The sequence below is a fragment of the Zingiber officinale genome, chromosome 3A (assembly GCF_018446385.1).
Source record: "Zingiber officinale cultivar Zhangliang chromosome 3A, Zo_v1.1, whole genome shotgun sequence".
NCBI classification, from domain to species: domain Eukaryota; kingdom Viridiplantae; phylum Streptophyta; class Magnoliopsida; order Zingiberales; family Zingiberaceae; genus Zingiber; species Zingiber officinale.
In genome coordinates, this window is record NC_055990.1 from 148,176,282 (window position 1) to 148,201,315 (window position 25,034).

The 25,034-nt window shown below is 36.3% G+C and overlaps 1 protein-coding gene across 1 annotated transcript in view; it reads right to left on the reverse strand.

Moving 5' to 3' along the window:
* Positions 1-22,785, reverse strand: part of LOC122052740 (protein LAX PANICLE 2-like) — a 37,871-nt gene extending 15,086 nt beyond the window's left edge. Inside the window, exons 1-3 of the mRNA XM_042614421.1 lie at positions 22,246-22,785; positions 22,120-22,173; positions 21,952-22,030 (exon numbers count right to left, since the gene is read on the reverse strand). Of these exons, the coding sequence (XP_042470355.1) occupies positions 21,952-22,030; positions 22,120-22,173; positions 22,246-22,535 (423 nt within the window). The 5' untranslated portion in view covers positions 22,536-22,785. The remainder of the gene's footprint in view (positions 1-21,951; positions 22,031-22,119; positions 22,174-22,245) is intronic.
* Between the last annotated feature and the right edge of the window lie 2,249 nt (positions 22,786-25,034).

The window sequence follows — 25,034 nt, forward strand, 5'->3', positions numbered from 1 at the left end:
AATGTTTTCAACATTTGAAGTCCATGAAACGAGTTGTGTAGATTCGAAGAAGCAGCCGAAGCACAATATTGCCCTTAAGACTAAGATGGATGAACAAGATTCAGAATCTTCTCTCAACAATGACGAAACGGTAATGATGGTAAAACAATTTTAAAAAATATTTAAATCTAGAAAAATTAACCATCTGTAGGGTAGAAAGAAAAGAACAATCAGATGCTACCACTGTAATGAAGAAGGACATGTTAACGACAACTACCCTAAATTGAAGAATAAGGACAAGGGTAAGAACAAGAAGTCCATCTAAACCAACAAGCACAAAAACCTAAAGGCGACGTGGGACGAAACATCGTCTGAATAAGAGATTGAGACTTTCTCCGGACTTGCATTAATGGCAAGTCATCAAGACGACGAAAACAAAGCAAGCTCGTCCGAAATGAGCATCGATGAAGGGGGAGCAACATTGGAAGAAAGCAGCAGTTTAGGGGAGCTACGAATAACGAGATCGACAAGATAAGTCAGGTACAATCTCTTCCTCCTGATAAGTTATTTAAATTTGTTAAATTATTATCTAAAGACTATTGCAAATTAGAAAAAGAAAATAAAGAATTAAAGTTAATTCTAGCCAAATCCTGCTTATTAGAAGATTTTAAAAAATTAAAATTGAAAAATGATAAATTGAAGACACAAGTAGAAAACTTGAAAAACCATACATGTTTAACTGTTGAAACTCAAAATTTTAAAAGACTAAGTTGGTATCTTAGATTTCACAGGGGTCAAATTAAAAAAATTTCTAAAAGTTATGTGCCCCCAAAATTTCTGATTAATCATGTAGAAAGGAACTTATATTGGGTTCCAAAAACTTGTATAAATTAAAAGTTTAATTGGACTTAGGGCTTTCAGAGAGTAGATTAAATGTTTGATTTCCTTAAAAGGTTTTGTCTAGAAAGTGGTTGTTGCTCCAATAACCAAGAAGGTCTAGTGTCTCTCCACAGTCTGGAAGTCAATTAATGAAATAAAATATTTAATTGACTAACTAACAAAGTATTTAATTATAATTAATGCTTTAAAATAGTTATTCAAACATTTTTTTAGAATTTTTTTTACTTAGAATTTTTTTTTTGCAAAACTTAAAGTTTCTAAAATTATTGTAAATTTTTCTAAGTGATATCAAAATGATTTTCAAATTTTTTTAAAGTTTTCAAAAAACTTGATAAGTTTTTCAAAATTATTTGAAAATCAGAGTTTTATAAAAATTGATTTTTAAAAAAAAACTACCCTTAGATTTTTTTTTGTACCCCATTTTTTTAAGTAATCAATGGGGGAGAAGGAAAGATTAAGTCTAGGGGGAGGTAGTGTAACCTTTTTCAATTTTTTTTTCACTTTTTGTAAAATTTATTTCTTTTACTTTATGTTGGTTTACCATAATTTAACTTAGATTGCTCACATAAAAAAGGAAGAGATTGTTGGTACCCCAAGGTTGTTTTGATGTATGTGATTAAACAAGTTAGGTTACATTCTGTTGTGTTTAACTCTGTGTCTAAGTGTGTAGGAACTTAGAAGCACAGGATGTTGAGCAAAAGACGTAGCTAGCGAGAAGGACTACACGGGAGAGAGCCGACAGGCTCAGTGCGTCTGAGGGACGAGGTGCTGCGGAAGAGTACGCGGGCGAACTCAGTTCGGGGCCTGGAACAAGATTTTATTCGGATCACATTTGACCACGATCCTTTACGAAGGGGATAAAGTTTTATCCTTCTCCAAGCGCTTGGAACCCTTCTAGGCGCCCCAAGTAAGGATATATAAGCAACCCTACTCCCAAAGCTAAAAGATAACAAGAATTATTCAAGCAACACTTGTACACGCTTTTTTGTCTATTTTAGCTTCATCTTTCTATGCTTCATTGCTGTAAAGAGGCTTCTCCATCTGAAGGAGAAATTAGTGCAATTTTATTCATTGGATTAACAATCTCCCCGGTTGTAACCAAGTAAAGTTCTCTGTGTCTCTATCTTTTTAGTTTATTTCTTATTTTGTTTATGCAAGTGTTTTATTCTAAGTTATAAGTTTAAGAAAGGTATTTGTTTTGCTTAATTTGTGCAGGGGCTATTAATCCCCCCTCTAGCCGTCCGCCAAGGGTCCTAACATCCTGGACTAGTCTGGGTGCCCTGACCTAGTCCGGGCGTCCTGGGCATCAGAAGTCAGCCTTATGTTGACTTTTGGTCTGGGCCTCCTTCTTCGGTTCCACTCGCCTCGGTCCAGGTATTCCGCTCCAGCTCCGCTTGTTTGGGTGATTTCAGCCATCCGGAATAGGGCTCGCCCAAACCCAACTTCCAGCCTTCTCGTCGAGAAATCTTCCGCTCCGGCTTCTCGTCCCTCGGAATCATCGCATGCTTCCTTCTCATCCGCCAGCGTACTCTTCCACAACTTTTCATTCCTCTGACGCACCGAGCTCATCGTCTCTCTTCCATGCTGACCTTCTCACTAGCTGCGTCTTTTGCTCCTCGAGCAATCTCTGCTCCTGGCATCTTGTCCCTCAGAAACACCGCACGCTCCCTTCTCATCCGCTAGTGTACTCTTCCCTAGCACCTCGTCCCTTAGACGTACCGAGCCCGTTAGCTCTCTTCCGTTCCATCCTTCTCACTAGCTGCGTCTTTCGCTTAACTTCCTATGCTCCTAAGTTTCTGCACACTTAGATACAGGGTTAAACACAACAAGACTTAACCTAACTTATTTGATCACATCAAAACTACCTTGCGATACCAACAGGTACATCCAAGGGATTAGATGCTATGGAAGAGTATACTGGTGGACGAGAAGGACGCGTGCGACACTTTTGAAGGATGAGAAGTCAGGGAGGAAGACTACTCGAGAAGAAGGCTGAAGTTGGGTTAAGATGAGCTCAACTCTAGACGGCCAAAGGATCACCCAAGCGATCAGACAAGTCAACACTAAGTTGACTGTGTCCAGGTGCCTAGAGCAGTACTTGAGCCATTTCAGCAAGGATCAGACTAGAGTCCACATCAGCAAGGTTCCAGACACTTGGGCTGGGTTTAGGCACTTGAAAAGAAATAACTTCATTGATAAAGAGTCGTTATAAAGTGGATTAAAACAACAACATTCAGGCACTGGATCAGGTCTAGGTGCCCAAAATGTGCCACGTCAACAAATGACCAATTTCAACCAATAGGCTATAAATAGAGTTCTGGTCTATGAAGTTCAATATAACACTGATTAACAACTTTGTACTTTCATTTCTTTACTCTGCTTTATAAATCTACATTGGTAAATGTCTATAAGAGGCTATTCCACCTTCACTGAATGTGAAGTTTAGTGAGCTCTTATTTACCTTGGATTAACAAACTCTCTAGTTGTAATCAAGTAAAGTTCTTTGTCATATCTTTACTTAGTTTATGTTTTTATTTGTTCAACTAACGCGTGTTCATCTTTACTGAGTTCAAATAGCAAGAGATAGTTTTAAATTTAATTTGTAGGTTATTTACCTCCTATAGCCAACCTAATGGGTGCCTACACTGTGTCCCATAGGATAGAAACTCCTACTAAGTTGTTTGTCAAAGTCAATATGCAGAGGAGGTTACTTATGGAGGATCAAAGCTCATCATAGAAGGAACTCAAGCTAAGTCTAATAAGCCCAATACACTTATTCTGAAGAGGCAAGGCTAACCAAGAGCAAGCCAGTTACCATGGCCCCTGTCTCGAGATGAATCCTAACTCACCTTCTGGCTTAGTGTCGGGCCCTTGCACCCTCTCTCAGTCTTAGTCTCTGTGTTAGCAACTAAATCACCTTCTCTCTCAGTCTCAATCTCAGCGACTGACTCATCTTCTAGTTTAGTCTCGAGCCCCTGTATTCTTTCTTAGTCTTAGTCTCAATCTCAACACCTGACATACCTTCTCTCTCAGTCTTAGTCTCAGTGACTAACTCACCTTCTTGCTTAGTCTTAGGCTCCTGTACCCTCTCTCAATCTCAATCTCAGCAATTGACTCTGTTTGTTCTCAAGGTTATTCCATACCAACATCACCTTTTTTCACCTTCAAGATGGGCTCCTGCCCTGCACAAGCTCATTGACATTGACTGTGAATATTTCAGGACATATGACATTCTAAGAATGGAGGAATAGTTACTAGATTGTCAGATCTGATCTCTTAGATACTCTTTACTCACATATGGCACGGGATGAGTAGGGAAGCAATCAATGGCTGTTAAATCTGGTCTCCTCATCGACTCTGACAATAATGATATTTAGGGCGGTGCGGAGGTGCTCTCTTGACAATTATATAACCCCTCACAAAGGTAATGAGAGGAGATTCTAAATTCTCTTCAACTCCACCAGGTTTTAAATTTCTTCTCCATATTCATTCTTCAATATACCATCTCAAATAAACCCTAATTTGAGGATTAGAGTGACCCTAGGATTCATTCCCCGATCAGTCTAACCCTCTATTTGAGTGTCTCAGGTCTTTTCATTTCCTTTATCGATGATTTTCAAAGAGTGTGCATGTCAGTGAGTTTGTTGATTGGTGGCTTGACCATCCACGGTATTTTGGAATTCAATGTTTGGAAGATTCTTATGCATGGATATAAAACATTTTTCAATGTTTTGAAGATATTTATGTAGGGATATAAAACATTTTAGCCATTAATGCATGTTTTTTTGTTAGTAATCTAGATATTCAGTTCTTATTATCTAATTAATTTTAGAGGTGATTGACCCAACCATATAGAAGTTTTCCACTGTGTTGGGAGATTATTGGTGCAATCATTCTCAGGTTAAGGTTGACCAGTTAACTAAGCTAAAGTGGATTCAGATTTGAGTTCGATGTTTGGACAATATGTTTTGGAAAATATGTGAGAAGCGGTCTGGTAGGTCAAGGTTAACCGGATACTTGATTGGGAAAGTCTTAACTCGAGGTTAGGCAAAGTAAAGTCCTAACTCAAGGGTTAGACAAAGTAAAGTTCAAGTGGATCAAGGAGAACTGCACGTTAGCAAAGAAAAGTTCTAACTATGGTTAGGTAAAGGAAAGTCCAAGTGGGTTAAGGAGGATCACACATTGGTAAAAGAAAGTTCAAGTGGGTCAGGGAGGATCACACATTGGCAAGGGAAAATCTTAATTGAGGTTAGGCAAGAGGAATATCCAAGTGGATCAACGAGTACCACACTTAGTGATCGAAAGTCCAACGAGAAGTTAGCAAAGAGAAAGTCCAAGTGGGTCAAAGGTTGACCGGACACTTGGAGGTCGTAAATTCAATAAGGAGTTGGCATGAAATGAGGAAGTTCTGACGTAGCAAACTTCCGAAGGCCATAACTTTTGACTCTAATATCGAAATAAGGTGATCTCAGATGGGAAATGAAGCTCCTTTAGAGGTCTACACATTTTACTACTTACCAATTGATTAGGTAATAGATTGGAGGGGGGAGGGTAAATCAATTAGGTAATCGATTAGTTAATGAAGCACAGTACACAAAGTGTCTTGATCGATTGGGTAATCAATCAAGATCTTTCCCAATGGACTAGGTAATCAATTGGGAGAGTTTGTAAGCGAACAGTAAGTTTCTGAATTGATTAAGTGATCGATTAAAGTTGTCAATCGATCAGGTGATTGATTGAGAGCGTTTGTTCATGACGAACTCTGAGTTTCCCAATCAATTAGGTGGGAGGAGAAATTCGCGATAAACAGTGGGCTTCTTAATCGATCAAGTGATCGATTGAAGCCACACAATTGATTGACTAATCGATTGAGAGAAAAATAAAAGAGTCGTTGTGAGGTTTGGATGACTGGATTTGGTCAGATCTGACGTAGTAATTGATTGGGAGTAAGGCCAATCGATTGGGAACCCTAATTCGTAGGATATAAGGTGTTCGAAGGATTCAAATCAACAACTCTTCTTCTCCGCTCACCACCAGTTCTTAGAAGACTCTGAGAGAAGTGCTACTATATTTTTGAGTCTACAAAAGGTATTTCAAGAAACAAGAGATCAAGAAAGTAAGGTTCTCAATTGTATTGTGTATTTACATCTTGTTTTTATTGTATTTTTATATGTGAGCTTGTATAAGGTTTCTCTATCTCTGAATTATTTTTAAGAATAAGTGTTTTCATAGTGGAGTGTGTGTTGTGTGAATCCTTGGATTAGTCATCTCAAGGAGGTGGTGTTGGTGCAATTGACCTAGGTTTGATCAGTATAATCATGATTTTGATGTGTGTGTCAAAGAGTTTAAGTTAAGCTTTCATATGTGTTTGATATGTATTTAAGTCTTGCAGGACTTGGTGAAACACATGAGGAACTTGGTGCGGCCAAGTTTAGGAAGCTCATTCTAGGGCTCGGATCCTTGAGTTGGTGAAGGATGGTGGAAGATATCCGAGGGACCGTCAGACGAGGAGCAACGGAGTAAAGCTGAGGGAAGCGGACTTTAAGGCAATGTGAAGGGTGCATAGAAAGGAGCCACAAGCTAGGGTACATCTGAGGGACGATGGTTTCAAGGGTGGCTCCAGAAAGGATGAGTGTGAGTGAATGTAAGGTACCAGTCTACTGGTACTTGGACCAGTCGATTGGTCCAAATTCATGAAGAGCACAGAAAGGTTCTGTGCTCGTCGACTGCGAAAATCAGTCGACTAGTGTTGACACTAGCTGACTGGTATATGGCCGTTGGTAGAAAATGAGTTCCCAGAAAGTCGTTGGCTGCGTCTAACGGCTACATCAGTCGACTGGTGCATGGACCAGTCGACTGATGTCGAGTTGAGTTGATATGATGATCAACTCTCTCCTCTTATTTATAGGTAGCTTTGGGGTATGAAGGATGTTACTCATGCTTGATGAATAACTCCTAAGTCTTTGCCCAAAGTTTCCAAGTCTTCTCTTCCTCTCCAAACCTAAGTTTTATCTTGTAAAGAGGAAGAGACCATTGTGAGAGGTTTGCTCCACCAAGAAGAAGAAAGTTCTAGCCAGAGATTGACGGGGACTAATCCATTGAAAGATTAAGAGTTTGTCCACCTTAAGGACAAGCTGTGGAGTAGGAGCAAGCAATCTTCGAACCACATAAAGGAATCGTGTTAGCGTTTGTGTTCTTTACTTATTGTTTTCATTGTTTTACTTTCATTTATGCTTGCAAAAACTAACCTTGTAGAGAAGAAATCAAATTGGGGGTGACCTAGCTATTCAACCTCCCTTTTATCTGGTCACCGATCTCCTACAGGTGGATACCAAGTAAATCCTAGTGTTAGCATTGCTTTGAGTTTTCCATTGCAACATATCAACAAGATGAAGTGATTAGAACTAATCACCCCCTCTAGCTCCCGTATTGTCATAACAAGTGGTATTAGAGCAAGATCACTCTTCTTTAGACTAATCACCAAGAGAGCAATGAGCTAGAGGAAGAAGAAGAGGTTGAAGCTTGAAGCCCTAATTTCAACAAGTTGAAGACTTATTTTCAAAGAGTACAAGTTCTAAAATAGAGTGCCAAGATGGATTTGGATATAATATACAAGTACCTCCACCATTCGGAATTGGTAGCTTCAACCTTTGGAAATCAAGGAATGAAAATTTCTTTATGATGGAAATAGTGCAATGGTTTGCTCTAATGGAGAAATTACAAGCTTCGATCAATAGCAAAGGGAAACTTCTCAAGAAAAGAAAATGGACTGAGGAGCAATTAAGAATATCTGAGGCAAGAGATAAGGTAATTAAAATTTTAGTTAATTTATTTCCTGACAATATTTTGTGCAAAATAGGAGATTACAAGAGTGCAAACGAATTATGGAGCAATTTGGCCAAGCTCCATGAAACTCCACTCTCAATGGAATGTAAGGAGAAAGGCAAAGAGGGAAACTTTTTGTTCCAAATACAAGAGGATTTAGAGGTTGAGAGATGCTCAACATTTGAGAAAGGAATTGAAGAAGCATCCACCTCAAAAATTGAAGGAGAGAGATCATTGACATTGGAACAACAAGAAACCTCATCATCGGGGGTCAATGAGAAAGAAGATGGTGCCACTTCCACAAGTCAACAAATCACAAATTGTCAAGATATATCAATTTCAGGTTGCAAAAATAAAAATCACATTATATACTTTGAGTGTAGAGAAAAAGAATACTATAAGAGTAAGTGTCCTAAATTGACGAAGAAGAAGGCTCAAGCAACTCTCAAGTTGAAGGAGAAGCCAAAAGAGGTCAACCCCATAATACAAAAAGAGAAGGAGCACATTATGTTTTTCTTATCATCAAAGAAGGCATTATCGAAACTAATGTTCAAAGGGAAGAAATCCGACCAAGAAGAAAGGAGGAAGCTCAATTCAAGGGGAAACTTCAAAGAACAAAGTTAAGGTACTATTAGTTAATAGTATTTATTTAAATAATGATAAAAGCATGCTAGATCCAATCTTTATTATTTTAATATTATTTATCATGAAAATAGAAAGTATAAAAATTTAAGAAAAGTATAAGTCATTTCATGCTAGAACCACCTTACCTAAGGATAGGAAGGTAGAAAATAGTCTAAGCAAGAAATCTAAGATTTTTAGATATATGCCTAAAAAGATAAATGCTCAAGGAAATCAAGAAAAATCCAAATGTAAAAATTTAAGAATAGAAAATCAAGTCTCGAGGTCAAGACTTTATAGATTGGAAAAGACTCTTAAAATAATAAAAAATATCTTTAAGGGGTCAAATGAACAAGATTGAAGGGTAGATAGGTAAAATTCATTCAATGATAAGAAAGGTTTGAGATGCAAACCAAAAGCCAAAGAGAATGTGTCATCTTATCATAGAGTTCTATATAGTTATGAAACCAACTTTAGATCTAAGAGTCGAGTCAAGGAAAAAAGGGAAGTTATCCCAAGAGGTAACCTTGAGATGACTAGTATGACTAAGTTTTTAAGAAACCTAAGAAGTCACAAGGAAGGTTATTCCTAGAGTTGACCTAGAGATGACTAAAACTTCTAAGAAGTCTAGAAAGGTCATTAGGAAGGTATCAAGGGAAGTTATCCCTAATAAATACCTATAATACTCAAAAAGCACCAATAGGTTTTGTGTTCTTAAGAATGTGTTCTTTATACCCTAGATGCGTTTAGAGTATGTCAGCTCTAATTGGAAGGGCGGTTAATCCAATCTTGGTGAAGTTGACACTTTAGGGCATTTCAAAGTATTATTATACCTTGAAAATGAGAAGTTGATTTTTACTCTTAAAAGAGTAAAATGTGTCAAAAATTGAAGATCTGGGCTTATTCAAATTGGCATAAATAGGATAGAATCTAAAAATTATCAAGTTGAGATTTTGACATTTTCTAGGGAGAAAAAGGTAAAATTAGGTTTATTTCTAGATTTAGCGATAAGTTAGTGATATTTAGATAGTTAATTTAGGTATTTTTTTTATGCTAAAATTACTATATTTTGCATGCCCTATCATATGTCATGACATCATTATTTTTGCATTCATATTGTTATGAAAAATATCACATGTCATATTATACATACATCATTTAGCCATGATGTTTCTCTTTTGAAAAATATACATTAGATGTATGTTATGATCATTTTTATGCATTATTTTAATATTTTAAAATTAAAGACAATGACATAAATTGACATCTTAAGTTAGATAATCAAAGTTTAAATGTTTAGTTAGAAATGTATGATCCCTTAGTTTAGGGAAACCTTTGTTACATCTCACAAAAATTATAAGGTTGACTTGTTTGTGTATTGAGACACATTAGATATAAATGAGATGTTAGGAAGATGAACAAAACTCAAAATGTTATTTTAGTGTATCTTATATGGAGTTATAGTATCATTAAAATATAAAATTACGTGAAGTCCAATCATAGGGAAAGTAAGTTCATAAGTAATGTGCATTTAGCCCAAATATCATGGTTGAAAATTTATTTTTGAAAATCATTTCAAAATTATTTTAGAAAACCTTCGTAAAGTTTATCTTTTGATAGTAATCACCATTGATTAGTTAGATATAAAGTAAAGTGAAACATTGAAGTTTTTTTAATAGTTTCCAATTGTGTATCAATCTTTGATAATGAGAGTTATTTTTATAGAAAACTATTTTTCTTGATAGTATATGATACAAATAATATCTACATAAAATTTCATAAATTTTGAAAAATTGTTGAATTATTTAGGAATTTTTAAACTTCGATCTAAAATTCATTTTAGAAAATCAGAAATCCTAATCGATCAAGTGATTGATAGGGACTTGATTTAATCGATCGGGTGATCGATTGCTGATGGATTTTTACAAGAAAAAACCTTCAAATCGATCAGATGCTCGATTAAGAGTAGCTTAATTGATTAAAACTCAACTTCAATCGATTAAGACATACCAAAATTGATTGGTAGCTGAAACCAATAGATTAGGAAGGTTGTTTTTTTGTTTAAGTGGTCTGATTTCAGCCCATTAAGACCACATTTAGTCAAGTTAACCATCCCTAATCCTCTGAAACGCTTGTATAAGTATATTAGGGTAATATTTTCAATGAAAATAAGAAAGAAATGGTTAAAAAAGGCTAATTTAGAGTTTAGGATTTAGTTTCAAAGTTAAATTTTGAACATTAAAACTTCAATTTTGGATTTACTAATACTTTAGGAACTCCAAATCATTATTGATGCAATGATGAGAGTTAGTACATGTTTTGAGGGAGAGGTCTTGTTGGAAGCAATCTTGAGGGTTCGGTGTGACCATGTATTTTGATATTTGAGTAAAGAGTTTAAGTTAAGTTTACCTTTGAATTTGATATGTGTATTTTGAGTTGTGCATATTTGTAGGATACACATATGACTTAGCTTGATGGCTTTGGGTCCAGTGAAGAATGGAGCATCCGAGAGACCGTAGATAAGACAGCAAGGACAAGCCGAGGGAATCACACTTCGAGGCATATGCGAAGGATGACATTGGGACAAGCTGTGAACTTGAATGCATTTGAGAGATGAGAGCCAAAGGAAGTAGGCTTAAGGGCAAGAGGTTAAGGCTGCGAGGAAGAGTTAAGTGAGTCATGAGGGTCTAAGTGTTGAGAGATTGTACTCAGGGTAAAATCCTAGGTTTAGGATTTATTTGTCAACTGGCAACTTTACAAGTCGATTGGGAGTAAACAGAATACTTTTATTCACTTGGCCAATGTTGAGTAGTCGACTGGTAAAGTCACCAGTCAACTGGTATTGAGTTGTTGGGATGTAATGGTTGAATTTCCACAGAAGACAGTCTACTAGTATACTTACCAATCAACTGGTAGGAGGAGTTTTCCAACCCATGGCCTATATAACCAAGGCTTTAGAGCTTGGTTAGACTTGATAAAATTAGTTGTGGTTAACCATAATTAGTAGTCAACATATTTTCAAGTGCTCTTTGTAATCCAAAAGGCCTTGAATGGTGTTGTGGTGAGATTTCTTCACCCACAAGGAGACTTGAGGTAGATGAAGTTTGTCAGGGGCTAATCCACCGACAGATATGGATCATTCACCTTTCAGACAGTAGTGGAGTAGGAGCAAATTATCTCCGAACCACGTAAATTGATGTGTAGTGGTTTGTATTTCTTTTCTTATCTTTAGCTTTTATAGTCGTATGTGTATTCTTTGTATTCTGCTATGCTAATGAATACGTAGAAAAGCTATTTGGGGGTAATGAGCTATTCAACTCCCTTACAAGTTAGCCATATATCCCCAATAAATGGTATTAGAATAAGGTCACACTTCACCAAACTAACTGCTAGGAAGAGCAACTTTCATGGATGACCGACTTAATTAAACCTTCAAAGTATGAAGGAGGAAGTCTATAGGACATCACATTTTGGATGATAAAGATGAACTTCTTTGAGACTGATTAGGACACCATGATGGTTGTCAAGGAGTCATTCGAAGTCTCAAAAGACAAGAAAAGGAAGAGACTCTGACCACATTACTGGACGGAAGAGCAAGCCTCACAATCAAAGGTAATATCAATTTTAATCGATATTTTATCTAATTATGTGATGAGTGATGTAGGTGAGTATGAGAATGCCTATGATTTATGGAGCAAGGTAAAGATGATTCTAAGCGAAGAACATAAGCCTACACACGAAGAAGAAAAGTCTGAAGAAAAGGACGAAGTGGCTCAAGTGGAGGAGGAGCAACCCAAATGTGACATATGTTCAACTTTAAAGGAGAAGGAAGATGAGGAGGTATCATCCACATCTTCAAGGGTTGAAGAAGAATTCAAGACAAGTGAAGAAAAAGTCTTGGAAGTTAACCTTGCAAGCATCTCCACCGAAATCAGGTCAAAGGACCACATCGTATGCTTTAGTTGTAATGAGAAGGGATACTACAAGAGTATGTGTCCAATGGGTAAGAAAAAGGTAAATCCTAAACCCATTCAAGTTATTTTAGATGTTAATGTGGGTTGTAGGAATGAAGAAACCAAAAGGTGGAGAATGTGCATTATGTGCTTCATGTGTGGGGAGAAAGGACACTACCACACCAAATGCCCTAAGAAGAGGGAAATCAAGAAGCTAGCTGATAACTATCATTTTTATTGATTAGTTTGGCTCTTATTATTGATATTTTTACCTTCTTACATACTTAATTTTATGGTTATATTACATTTTGTGAGGAGAATATATTTTGGACTTAATTATAAATTTCCTACAAATTATGAAATTTAATTTCATATTTTTATGTGATTTTATAGGAAATTCAAAGAGCCATGGATTAGGATCGAGCCAGATCGAATTTACCCTGATTTAGAGGTCAAATGGAGGAGATCAAGCTAAATTAATATGAACCATTGATCCAGATCCAAAGAGATATTCTCCTTTCATTCAGATCTAAGCATCCTGCCCTTGATCTAGATTTGAAATGATATGGACCATTGGATCTAAGCAAGAAGGCAGCTTGTTCTGGACCACTCATCTCTTCATCAGTTAGATTAAATGGTGAGATCTTCATCTATCTTTCTTATAAAAATGGACGGCTCATATTTGAGGGAGAAAACTCTCTCCCTATACTCTTCACGTGCACGGCACAATACCATCCCCTTCTCTTCGCGATTTTCTTCCTCGTGTCGGCTAGGGCTCATGACGCCCCTTCCCCATTGGCGCACCATTCTCTTCTTCCTCACCACCGGCCAACGACTCTTCCCTTACCTTTACTACCACCGGCCGGCCATCCACAGCCCACCACTTCCTCTTCTTGATTCCAACGACGACAGCAGCAGCTTTCTCAGGGAGCGACAAGCTTTGACAACGAGTTCCAACCAACTCCACCTCATCGGAGGGGTTCTCCGATGTGGCTTCCATCTTCCGGTAACCTTTCGAAGTTTCTCCACTTGGGGTTCAGGCGGCAGAACAGAGAGAAGTCCGACAATCCATCACAGTCCGGTCAACTTCCATCTAAGGGGGTCCTTCGATGGAAGATCCGTTCACCATCATCGTGTCAAAGTGTGCAGCATTTCGATAGTGAGCTACTATCCATCGGCTTTCAGGGTTCGATCGCCAGGTCTTTCGTGTGACGGCGAAGGGTAGTCATTGGTACTTAAAGTTGAAGGATGAATTGTGATTGGATTAGCTTAGTTTTATTCATGTTAATGTTTGTTAATTGTGTCAAATTGCTTGTGTTGAAGTTTCTTATTGAATGCTTGTATTGAATATGATTTTCCATGTTTGAATTGCACTTATTATGCTTAATTAGCTTCACACCTACAATGTGTTCGATGAATTGCTTCAACCAATAGTTAGATTTAATTTGATGCACTTTAGTTTGTTTAGTTCTTGCTTTATCTTGTTCTTCCAATTTCTTTAAGTTCTAGTTCTTCATTTGAATGCAATTAGGATAGATTATCTTAGGTTTCATTTCATGCTTTAGGTTTTGTTTTATGTTTTACTTCATGTTGACTTTTATTTTCTGCCATTGTAGTTAGGTTAGGTTTAGCTTTATTACTTGCATTGTCTTTTATTTACTAGATTAGATTTCATTTAATGCTTTGTCATTTTATTTCTTAGTTTAGTTGTGTTGATGGTTAATCCATAGCGTAGAGTGACAATGCATTGTGGATTAATTGTTAACACTTAGTTAAGATTTCATTCCAGCATTAGATTAGTTTCCTATATGTTCTGCTTTTCATTTGTAGGATTTAGAATCAAAACCCAAAACCCCCAATTTCATATTAAAAATCTCAAAAATAGAAATAACAAATAATCCTAGATTACCATCTTATCGTTGCTTTTGTTGGGAGACGACCCGAGTCATCCTATGCTACATTAGCGTAGGAGGGGTTTGGTAGTTCATCGTTTGATGCCCAATTCATGATAAAATTGGGTCATAATCACTAGCGCATTTGAAGAAATGAGAGAAGAAGAAAAGGTCATGTCGAGGGAGAGCTTCAAGGGTAAGGGAGGTATACCCTATCATCATATAGCAATGAAGAATTTTGGCTTTAAGTATCATGATAGAAGTAGGGTAAATTTTAGAATTAACCCTAAGGTATCTATGCATGATAAACTTAGATAAATTAGATTCTCATTACCTAAGGAGAAGAAGGTAATGGAGAACCTAGGTAAAAATCCTAAGAAGGGGAGATACATGCCTAGAAAGATGGGTAGGTCTAAGAATGTCCATGGTTGACAAGTCAATTCTAGGGTTAGGAATCTAGAAAAGGAGAATCAAGTTTTGAAGGCAAAACTTGATAATTTGAAGAAAACCCTAGAAAGATTCGATGTTAGATCTAAGGAGTTAAGTATGGTGTTGGGTAGCTAAAAATCTAACAATGATAGATCAGATTTGGGACACCGATCTAATTCCTCCAAGGCCAAGAAGAGATCATATGCTAGGGTGACATATGATAATTGCAAGAGATGAGAAATCAAGGGCAAGGGAGAGACATCCAAGGTAAATGAGAAGAAATATGTTAGGGTTGCATATGATTATGGCTAGGATAAGGTGTCCAAGGTGCACCATTGTGGTTTAGCCATAGTGGAGAAAGCATCTAAGAAGATGGCTAAGGTTAAGAGCTCTAGGGGAAGTTCAAAGAGTCAATTTAGAACCCATAGCCAATGGATCTCAAGTGGATATTACTTGGGATTCTAGATGGGTCATGGAATGTGCCAAAGTGGTTTAGAGATGGACTTGAGTCTCAAATCCAAGGAATTGACATAATCAGGTCGAGTTTCATGCATCAAAAATATGAATTGGATTCATAGTGCTTGAAAATTAGTTTTAGAAGTATAAATTCCATATAAAATAATACTAGGGATGCATTATGATTTAGTATGTGCAGATACATCAAGAGAAAGTCAAAACCAAGACTTTAAGTCAAAGTTCAATTGAACCATTTAGATAGTTTTAGATTTTGTATCAATCTTGGGATTCGAGATATATAAATTTTAAAAAATATTTTTCCCAAGTATCATGCGTAAAACAGACCTTACCATAAAATTTAGAGATTTTTAGATGTCTGTAGAATTTTTAATACATTTCTAAAGTTAGGTCAGAAATACTTTTTGGGCTGAAAACAGGGTTCCAATCAATTGATACAGATACTAGTCGACTAGTAATAGTATTTATCAAATACAGAATGGTTTTGTAGGGTTATTTTGATAAGGGCAGTCGACTAATATAAGTCTAAAATTATTTTTCAACATTGGGTTTGTTCAGGACCACTCGTATAGGTACATGAGATCCTTGGTGGATAAATACATGAGTTTATAGTCAATTTGGATGATCAAGTTTTGACAATTAGGATATTGTTGGAAGCTTTTTGATATCAAGCAAAGAGAGAGAAGTAAGGTCTAAGTGGAAAACCTTAAATAACTTTGTGGTGAAAAATTCCAACCTTAATGGGGAGCTTAGGTGTAAGAGGAGCCTTGTGATAGGTTCCAATACATGTTGCATGTTTCATTAGCATGATTGATTACTATTATATTTTTCCTAACTTAAACGTATTGTTAAGCATCAAAAAAGGAGAGATTATTGAAACCAATCTTGAGAGTTCGGTGTGTCCATGTGTTTTAATGTTTGGGTAGAGGGTTTAAGTTAAGTTTAGTCTTGTATTTGATATATGTATTTGAGTTGTGTAGATTTATATGATACACATATGACTTAGCGTGATGGCTTCGAGTCCAGTGAAGGATGGAGCATCCGATGGACTGTGGATAAGACAGCAAGAACAAGCCGAGGGAAGCACACTTCGAAGCATACGCAAAGGATGATTTTGGGACAAGCTGCGGGCTTGAATGCATTCGAAGGACGAGAGCTAAAAGAAGTAAGCTTAAAGGTAAGAGGTCAAGGCTACGAGGATAAGTCAAGTGAGTCATCAGAGTCTGAGTGCTGAGAGATTGTACTTGAGGTAAAATCCTAGGTTTAGGATTTATCAATCAACTGGTGACTTTGCTACTTGACTAGTTCAATTGACTGTGCAATTGACTAGGAGTGAATATAATACTTCTGTTCGCTTGACCAATGGGAAGCAGTCAACTGGTAAAGTCATCAATTAACTAGTATCTAGTCGTTGGGGTGTAACAGTCAAATTTCTATAGAGGGTTGTCGACTGGTATACTTACTAGTTGACTGGTAGGCGGAGTTTTCCAACCCATGGCTTATATAACCAAGGTCTAGGTTTAGGATTTATCAGTCAACTGGTGACTTTGCTACTTGACTAGTTCAATTGACTTTGCAATTGATTGGGAGTGAACGGAATACTTCTGTTCGCTTGGCCAATGTGGAGCAGTCGACTGGTAAAGTCATCAATCAACTGGTATCTAGTCGTTGGGGTGTAACGGTCGAATTTCTATAGAGGGTAGTTGACTGGTATACTTACTAGTTGACTGGTAGGCGAAGTTTTCCAACCCATGGCTTATATAACCAAGGTTTAGGTTTAGGATTTATCAGTCAACTGGTGACTTTGCTACTTGACTAGTTCAATTGACTGTGCAATTGACTGGGAGTGAACAGAATACTTCTGTTCGCTTGGCCAATGTGGAGCAGCCGACTGGTAAAGTCATCAATCAACTAGTATCTAGTCGTTGGGGTGTAACAGTCGAATTTCTATAGAGGGTAGTCGACTGGTATACTTACTAGTTGACTGGTAGGAGAAGTTTTCCAAATCATGGCTTATATAACCAAGGCATTAGAGCTTGGTTAGATTTGATGAAATTAGTGGTGGTTAACCTTAATTAGTAGTCAACAAGTTCTCAAATGCTCTTTGTAATCCAAGAGGTCTTGGTTGGTGTTGTAGTGAGGTTTATCTATCCACAAGGAGACTTGAGGCAGCCGGAGTTTGTCGGGAGCTAATCCACCGACAGATAGAGATCGTTCACCTTACGGACAGTCATGGAGTAGGAGCAAATTATCTCCGAACCATGTAAATTGACGTGTAGTTATTTGCATTTCTTTTCTTATCTTTAGTTTTTGTATTCGTATTTGTATTCTTTGTATTCCATTGTGCTAATGAATACGTAGGAAAGTAATTTGGGGTAATAAACTATTCACCCCCTTCTAGCCGGCCACCGATACCCAACAACAGGTTTTCTTTAAAAACATGATTTTTTTTAGATATATGGATGAAGAGTCAATGGAAGGTAGGGAACCTTCATTATAATGAATACTCTAGGTTGAGTATTGAAGACAATGGAATATTAGACATTTTCATTATGATGAATGTATGCTCAAAGTTGAGCAAATGATAGAATGAAAAATATGACATTTTCATTGAGTTCCTTTGATAAAATTGACTCTTAAGGTGAAGAGTTTTTGATGTGTGTAAAAGAGGGAGAAAAAAAAATATAGGGTTTAAGTTAGAAACCCTCATTCATGCTTTAGCATGGGATGAAATTGGGCTAATTGGTTAGCCAAACTTAAAAATATTATCAAATATTAAAAATGGAGAAATTATTAGTGTGATCGTCCTCAGGTCAAGGTTGACCAATTGACTAAGTTTGAGTGGATTCAGATTTGAGTTTTAATGTTTGGTCAATATGTTTTAGTCAATATGTGAGAAACAGCCAAGTAGATCAAGGTTGACCAAATACTTGATTGGAAAGTCCTAACCGGAGGTTAGGAAAAATAAAATCCTAACTCGAGGGTTAGGTAAAGTAAAGTCTAAGTGGATTAAGGAGGACCACACATTGGTAAAGAGAAATCCTAGCTGCGGTTAGGCAAAGGAAAGTCAAGAGAGTCAAGGAAGACCGCACGTTGGCAAAGGAAAGTCTAAGTAGATCAGGGAGGACCGTACGTTAGCAAGGGAAAATCCTAACTGAGGTTAGGCAAGAGGAATATCTAGTCAAAGGTTGATCGGACACTTGATGGTTGTAAGTCCAATAGGGAGTTGGCATGAAACAAGAAAGTTCCAACGTAGCAATCTTTCAAAGATCATAACTTTTGACTCGGATATTAGAATGAGGTGATCTCGGATGAGAAACAAAGTTCGTTTAGAGCTCTATATATTTTACTACTTACCAATTGATTAGATAATAGATCTTGGGTGGTCAATCGATCAAATAATCAATTAGTTGACAAAGCACAATACAGAAAGTGTCGTGATTGATTGGGTAATCGATCAAGATCTTCCCCAATCATTTGGGTAATCGATTGGGAGAGTTTATAAGCAAACAATGAGCTTCTGAATCGATTAGTTGATCGATTGAAAGAGTTTATTCGCAATGAACAGTGAGTTTCCCAATCGATTAGGTAATCGATTGGGAGAAGAAACTTGCGACAAATAGTGGGCTTCTTAATCGATTAGGTGATCGATTGAAGCTGTGTAATTGATTGAGAGAAGAAGAAAAGAACCGTTATAAGATTTAGGCTGCTAGATTTGCTCAGATCTAACATGGTAATCAATTGGGAGTAAGGCTAATTGGGAACCTAATCCACGGTATATAAGGCGCTCGAAGGATTCAAATCAACAACTCTTCTTCTCCACTCTTCACCAGTTCTTGGAAGACTCCGAGAGAGTGTTGTTGCATTTTAAAGTCTATAAGAGGCATTTCAAGCAACAAGAGATCAAGAAAATAAGGTTCTCAATTGTAGTGTGTATTTATATCTTGTTTTTTCATTGTGTTCTTGTATGTGAGTTTGTACAAGATTTCTTCACTTCTTGATTATTTTCAAGAAGGAGTATTTTTCATAGTGGAGTATGTGCATTGTATGGATATTTGGATTAGTCACCTCAAGGAGATGGATACCAAGTAATCCTAGTGTTAGCATTGCTTTGAGTTTTCCATTGCAACATATCAATAAAACAAATCAATTGGAGCTAATCACCCACTCCAGCTCCCGGAGTGTCCTAACACACCAGTCAATGACGTAAATTGAGAAATGTAGATGGATCCTTACGAATGGTCTAGCATCACGAGTTTTTCAAAATCCCCAAGTGTAATATGTTATAGGTAAAATTTGAATCTTCATTATTTAACAAGTTTGTCCCATCTTTTACCACCCTAGAGGAGTCATGCATGCATGTGATAAAAAAAAGACGATAACACTTACCTCACATGCCCCTCTACTACTTACCCAAAGCCATGCATGTATGCATGGTAGCAAAAAGGTGAAGCCGTCACCTTAGCGACTCTTCCAGGGTGACTCCATACATTCTGGAAAGGGGTAAATGATGAGGGGCATTTGTCCTATCGCAGTGACCATTTACACGGAGAGGTCAAGCACTTAGTGAGGTATTTTCGCACCATTGAGAATTGATCTCAAGATTTATTATAGTAAACATCCATATAGATATCAACTGTGTCAACCCTTAGGCTGCTATGCATACATGCATTGGAGTAAAAAGGTGATATCTCTCACCCCAAGCGGCTTAGTATTGCCACCCCATGGCAAGATATAGGCAGGTCAATCACAGGGGATGTTTTAGTCCTAGCACAACGACCCTTTGTATAGAGGAGGTCAGATATCCAATGAGTCATTTTACACCCGTCGAAAATTGATCTAAATACCTATTGGAGCATACACCTATGTACCAATTGCCCTAACCCGTGGGGGCGCGATGCATGCATGCATTGGTAGCAAAAGATGAAACTGTCACCTCAGCAACCCCTCTAGAGTGGCCCCCCATTGTTTGGAAGGGAGGCAAATCATGGGGCTTCACAGAGCAACAACAGCGCATGTAAAGAGTGGTTAAGGCAATCAGCAGGGCATTCCACACCTATTAGGAATTGATCCCAAACCTATTAATAGTTATGAACTAATTGTGTTAACCCATGGAGTCGTCATTCATGCATGCATTGTAGTAAAAGGTGATTACGTTCACTCCAGATGCCTCTCATAGTTCATCTCCAAGTTATGTGAAGGCAGGTAAATTACAAAGTCAACTTATAGCAGATCGCTAAGTGGCTAGGAGGTAAAAGGAATTTTTCCCCAAGGGCATATGGCCGTTAGGATTTAATCTATTATCATCTAACAAACCTACTCCATGTATTATAGCAAAAGGTGATTTCATTCATCTACGCACCCCTCACATTCCATCCTAAGTTATGTAAAGGAGGTAAATCACAGAGTCAGATTATAGCTGACCGCTAAAGTTAACTATGAGATATGAGATATTTTTTTCTCCGAAGATATGCACCCACCAATGTATGCATGCATTTTGTAAAATGGTAAAATTCATCGTCCTAACGACTCTCTTCCCCTGACTGTTCTATATTATTGGGAGAGAGTAAACCAGTAAACTAAAATTAGTTATTACATGGAAAGATAATTTTTCAATTTGTATCAAAATTTGATATGCTGTAATTCTATAAATTTATAATATGATATAATGAACTCGATTTATGTGAGATAGGAGTGTTAAAAATAAATCCGATCCGATGATCTAACCGGAGTTGTTCCGAAAAAAATCAAGTTCGAGTTGGGTATTTTCAGATTTGGGTCAGGTTCGGGTTGGAGGGTTTTCAGGTTGAAATTTTTTGGATTGGGTCGGGTCGGGTTTGGGTTGACCCAGGTTAACCAAAATATAGGATTTAGTGGGTTTTTTAGAATTAAATTAAATTTTATTTTAAAAATTAAGATATTTTTATGTATATTAATATCAATGTTAGTATGATAATGATAGAGCATTAAGATAAAAATGAAAAATTATAGAAAAAATATTTTTAAAATTATTTTGAATCAGATTTTCAAATTATCTAGATCGAATTATCGAGTTGATCAGATTCAAATTTAAATTTAAGAATTTAAGGTTAAATTTAGATTCAGATCAAATTCAAATTGAGTTAAAAGAAAAAAAATCAATCCGATTTAATCGAATTCGATCCATCTAAATTAACATCCTACTATGAGCATAATGTACGGGCGCATATAGTTACGATGGGTGAGCAATGATTGCTATAGATGCTCGTATACATGGTACGTGCATGCATGTCAATGTTAGGTGAGCAGTGGCCTTTCACCGTGTGGCCCGAAGACAATACAAAATATATATATACACACTATATAATTTTTTTTCCTTGTTTCTTTAGAACTCTAAACTTTGTCCTCCACCATTCCGTATATTCTCTTCCTTCGTGCATGGCGTGTCGGCTGACCCTACGTTAATATAATTCATTTTGTGGTCTTGAGTATTTATATATTAATTTCTGATCCAAAAGACATGAAAAGTCCAACGTACCCCTCATATCATATCATTAGGTTCTCTAGGTCGTCACCCAATCACCTCATCAGCCTGTACCTAAACAAGCTTTAAATCGAGCTGAGAACTACTGGTTTGCTACTCAGACATGTATGTCCTACCTAATTAAACCATGCATCACGACTGCCTAATGCCTAAAACTAGCAGGCACTCTTTCAGTTCCCAGGCTGTTTTCAAGAATACAGATATATATATCAAAAAAATAAATAAAAATCCCCAAACCACCAACCATGACACAACCACAACCACATATAGTATGTGTAGAAAGATTAAGAGGCAATCAAGACATAATTAGAGAAAATTAATTAATGAAATAAATCAATAATGCATGTGTACGTACCTCAGCTTCCTCCTCTACGTTTAGACGTAGCTTGTTAACTATGTACTTCATAAGCAGTCTCACTGTCATTCCACCGTCCCTTCAATTAATGTGAAATGTGATTAATGAGAAAGCTAAGTCAAAGAATAATGCTAATTGAGCTCTAGCATTGATCTGAATTATCTGTACCTTATTCTCAGGTAGCTCTTCGCGATCTGAGGCAATGGAGGGCGTTGATCTCCTCTGTGTGAATTCCACATATAATTAATTGGTCGATCTAGATCCATTAAAATTACTGTGCTGCTCGAGGCTTACCGAGTTCGGTCGACCTGCAGCATGAACCAAAGGCCGGCTGGACTTCTCGCCGGACTGACCACCCTCATCGGAGGCTCGACGGCCTTCGATGAAGACGACGGGCCGCCGCCGTCGAGCAAAGGGAGCTCTGTCGTTGCCGGCGTCTGTGGAGTACTTCTTCTCCCTTCGAGTGCTGCAGGCGGCGGGGTCCTGGCGAGGCGCAGTTGGAGCCAATCGGCGTCGTCGTCGTCTTCTCCTTTTTCCGCTTCAGTTATTTCTTGTTCTGGTAGCCGCTGTGGCGCTTCATCCATGGAGGAGTCGATCGGTCAGCTTTCCTCCTGGCGTCGGTGGTGGATCATCGTCGTCTCCGTGAATCGCAATCCTGCAGGAAGACTCAGGAGGAGGAGGAGGAGGAGTTCAACCTCATGGCGGTGCATGGCGGTGGTTAAGAGAATGCGGTGTGATTACCGCTGGGTTATTTCTTCCTTGGCGTTTTATTGGCGACGGAGAAATTTTCCAATTTCATTAAGTACTATCTTATTTTAAGGGGACCCATACTAATTAAGGGATTTTCATTTATGTTAATGTGCGATATTAATATTTAAATAGTAATATAATATAATATTTAAAGAATAAAGATGATTAGTAGACCTTAAATAATGAATATTAATATTAAAATGAATACAAATGTATTCAAATCAATAGTATTAATTAATCATTTGTAGAGCTCTACACTCAACTTAATTTTTGGAATTCTTCACTCGATTAATTCGATTAAATAATAGTGGACGAGAAATTTATCGATCGTTTCAGTAACCTGAATCAAATCGACTCCCAAACTCTTCAAACGTTGTAAAATAATCTTGAGCAGTCAACGCCCTGAAAAGATTAGTCGTCTCGTCGTCGTGTTGTGCACGTGAATTTAGATTCCCGATATTCTAAAACATTGCTAAAATAATCCTTCCGCAGCCCGCGTTCGCAAACGTTGGCCTTGGCATGCACGTCAATAATTTAAGTGCACGTTTTGATAAAGAGTTCGATCGCTTAATTGAGCAAAATTAAAATATATAGGTTTCATAAACCATTTACTTTTTTATTTGTAAAATTTTAAAAAATAAAAATTATTTTATGTTAAACTTTCCAGCATTATTTATAAAAAAATAATATATTTATTTAATGAATATTTTTAATGAAATATATAAAGTTAAATTTATCCAATAAAATATTAAAAATACTAACTAATTTGGAACTAGTAATAAATTATTTTAATACTATTAACATATATTTTAATTGTAGTTCTTTTTTTAAAAAAATTATTGATCAATTTTATCTTTGATCGGAAGTCTTGATCTAACGGTAAATTATTGTTATACAAGTTAGAAGTAACATATTCGAATAGTAGATATAATTATTGATTTTTTTAATCAATTTTAACTTCGATAAATTATCAATTAAATTTATTTATGTAAAAATAGGTAGCTATTAAACATTGATAGTGAATTATTAAAAAAACATACATAATAATTTGTGGCAAGGACACGATAATAAGAGTGTGAAAAAGATAATGAAGAAGGAGAAAAAAAAGGAAAAAATGATTTTAAAGAGAAATAATAGTATAATATTAAATATATTTTTGATTTTAAAAATATTTTTATAAAAAATATCCATTAGGAATAAGTATAATCAATAAATATTTTAAATTTATTAATTAAACTTAATTTTGCTCGGTAAATTAAATTTTTATCAATAAAAAATTAAAATAGATAAAACCTTATAATCTTACCGACAAAACCCTAAACAGCATACTTGCAAGTAAAAAACAAATGCACAGATCTGCAGGACGTCCGCAACATAAAATTATTGAGAAAGACAATATCGTTTAGTTTAACTCATTTAACAACCACATTAACTAATCTAAACAAACTTGATTAATGCTTGCATTAATAGTGTCCCCTTAATTAACTATAAATATTTGAAAAACCAAATTAAGGTCTGCATCAAATTTTTAAACTCATCTTTATCATTTTTAATTATGATTTTCATGAAAATGTATCTTTGTTTTTTTATTAAAAAAAATAAAATACACTGCCAAATCTCAAAAGCACTTGAACAATAAGGGTATCTATAGTAGAAGTTTCTTCGAAGCTCCCACTGCCTATGTGGTTAAGGGGACAGAGCTCTCTCCCAGACTTTTGATTTAACAAAGGATCGGCTCCGTGCTTACTGAGCTGCTCTTTCATTTTTTTTATTAATTAAAATATTTATTTAATTTTTATTTAAAAGAGTCGTTGAGAAGTTTTTTAATAATGAAAAGATATATAGAATTTTTTAATTTTAACATGATACTTAGGCGATATTGAAGGATTTCATGAACATAGTTTTACCCCTATGAATGCTCTAATGTAAAAGGCTACTTACTACCGATCGAACCAAGAACTTTCATTGTGCAAACAATACTATTAAATCCGGCCCACTGTACTTAACCGCACTATTAAGAAGGTGGAGTCTTAATTATATTTGTTGTTATCAGATCAATTAATACTCTATGACACAACATGCCTCAGCCATGATCTGCATGCATGCATCCAATTATTTCTCCAACACGTTTGCAATGTGTCAATATCTAGGTGAAATTATATATCTTACTATTAATAATATGATTCCTTACTAATTAAATTAATTATGATAAAGTCTAGAATAAAATTATATTAATATTTTTTCCTTTCATTAAAAATAATTTTATTTTATTTTTTTGTAATTTTTTTCATGATTCTTTTTTAGTAGTCCTATATTTTAAGATTGATAATATT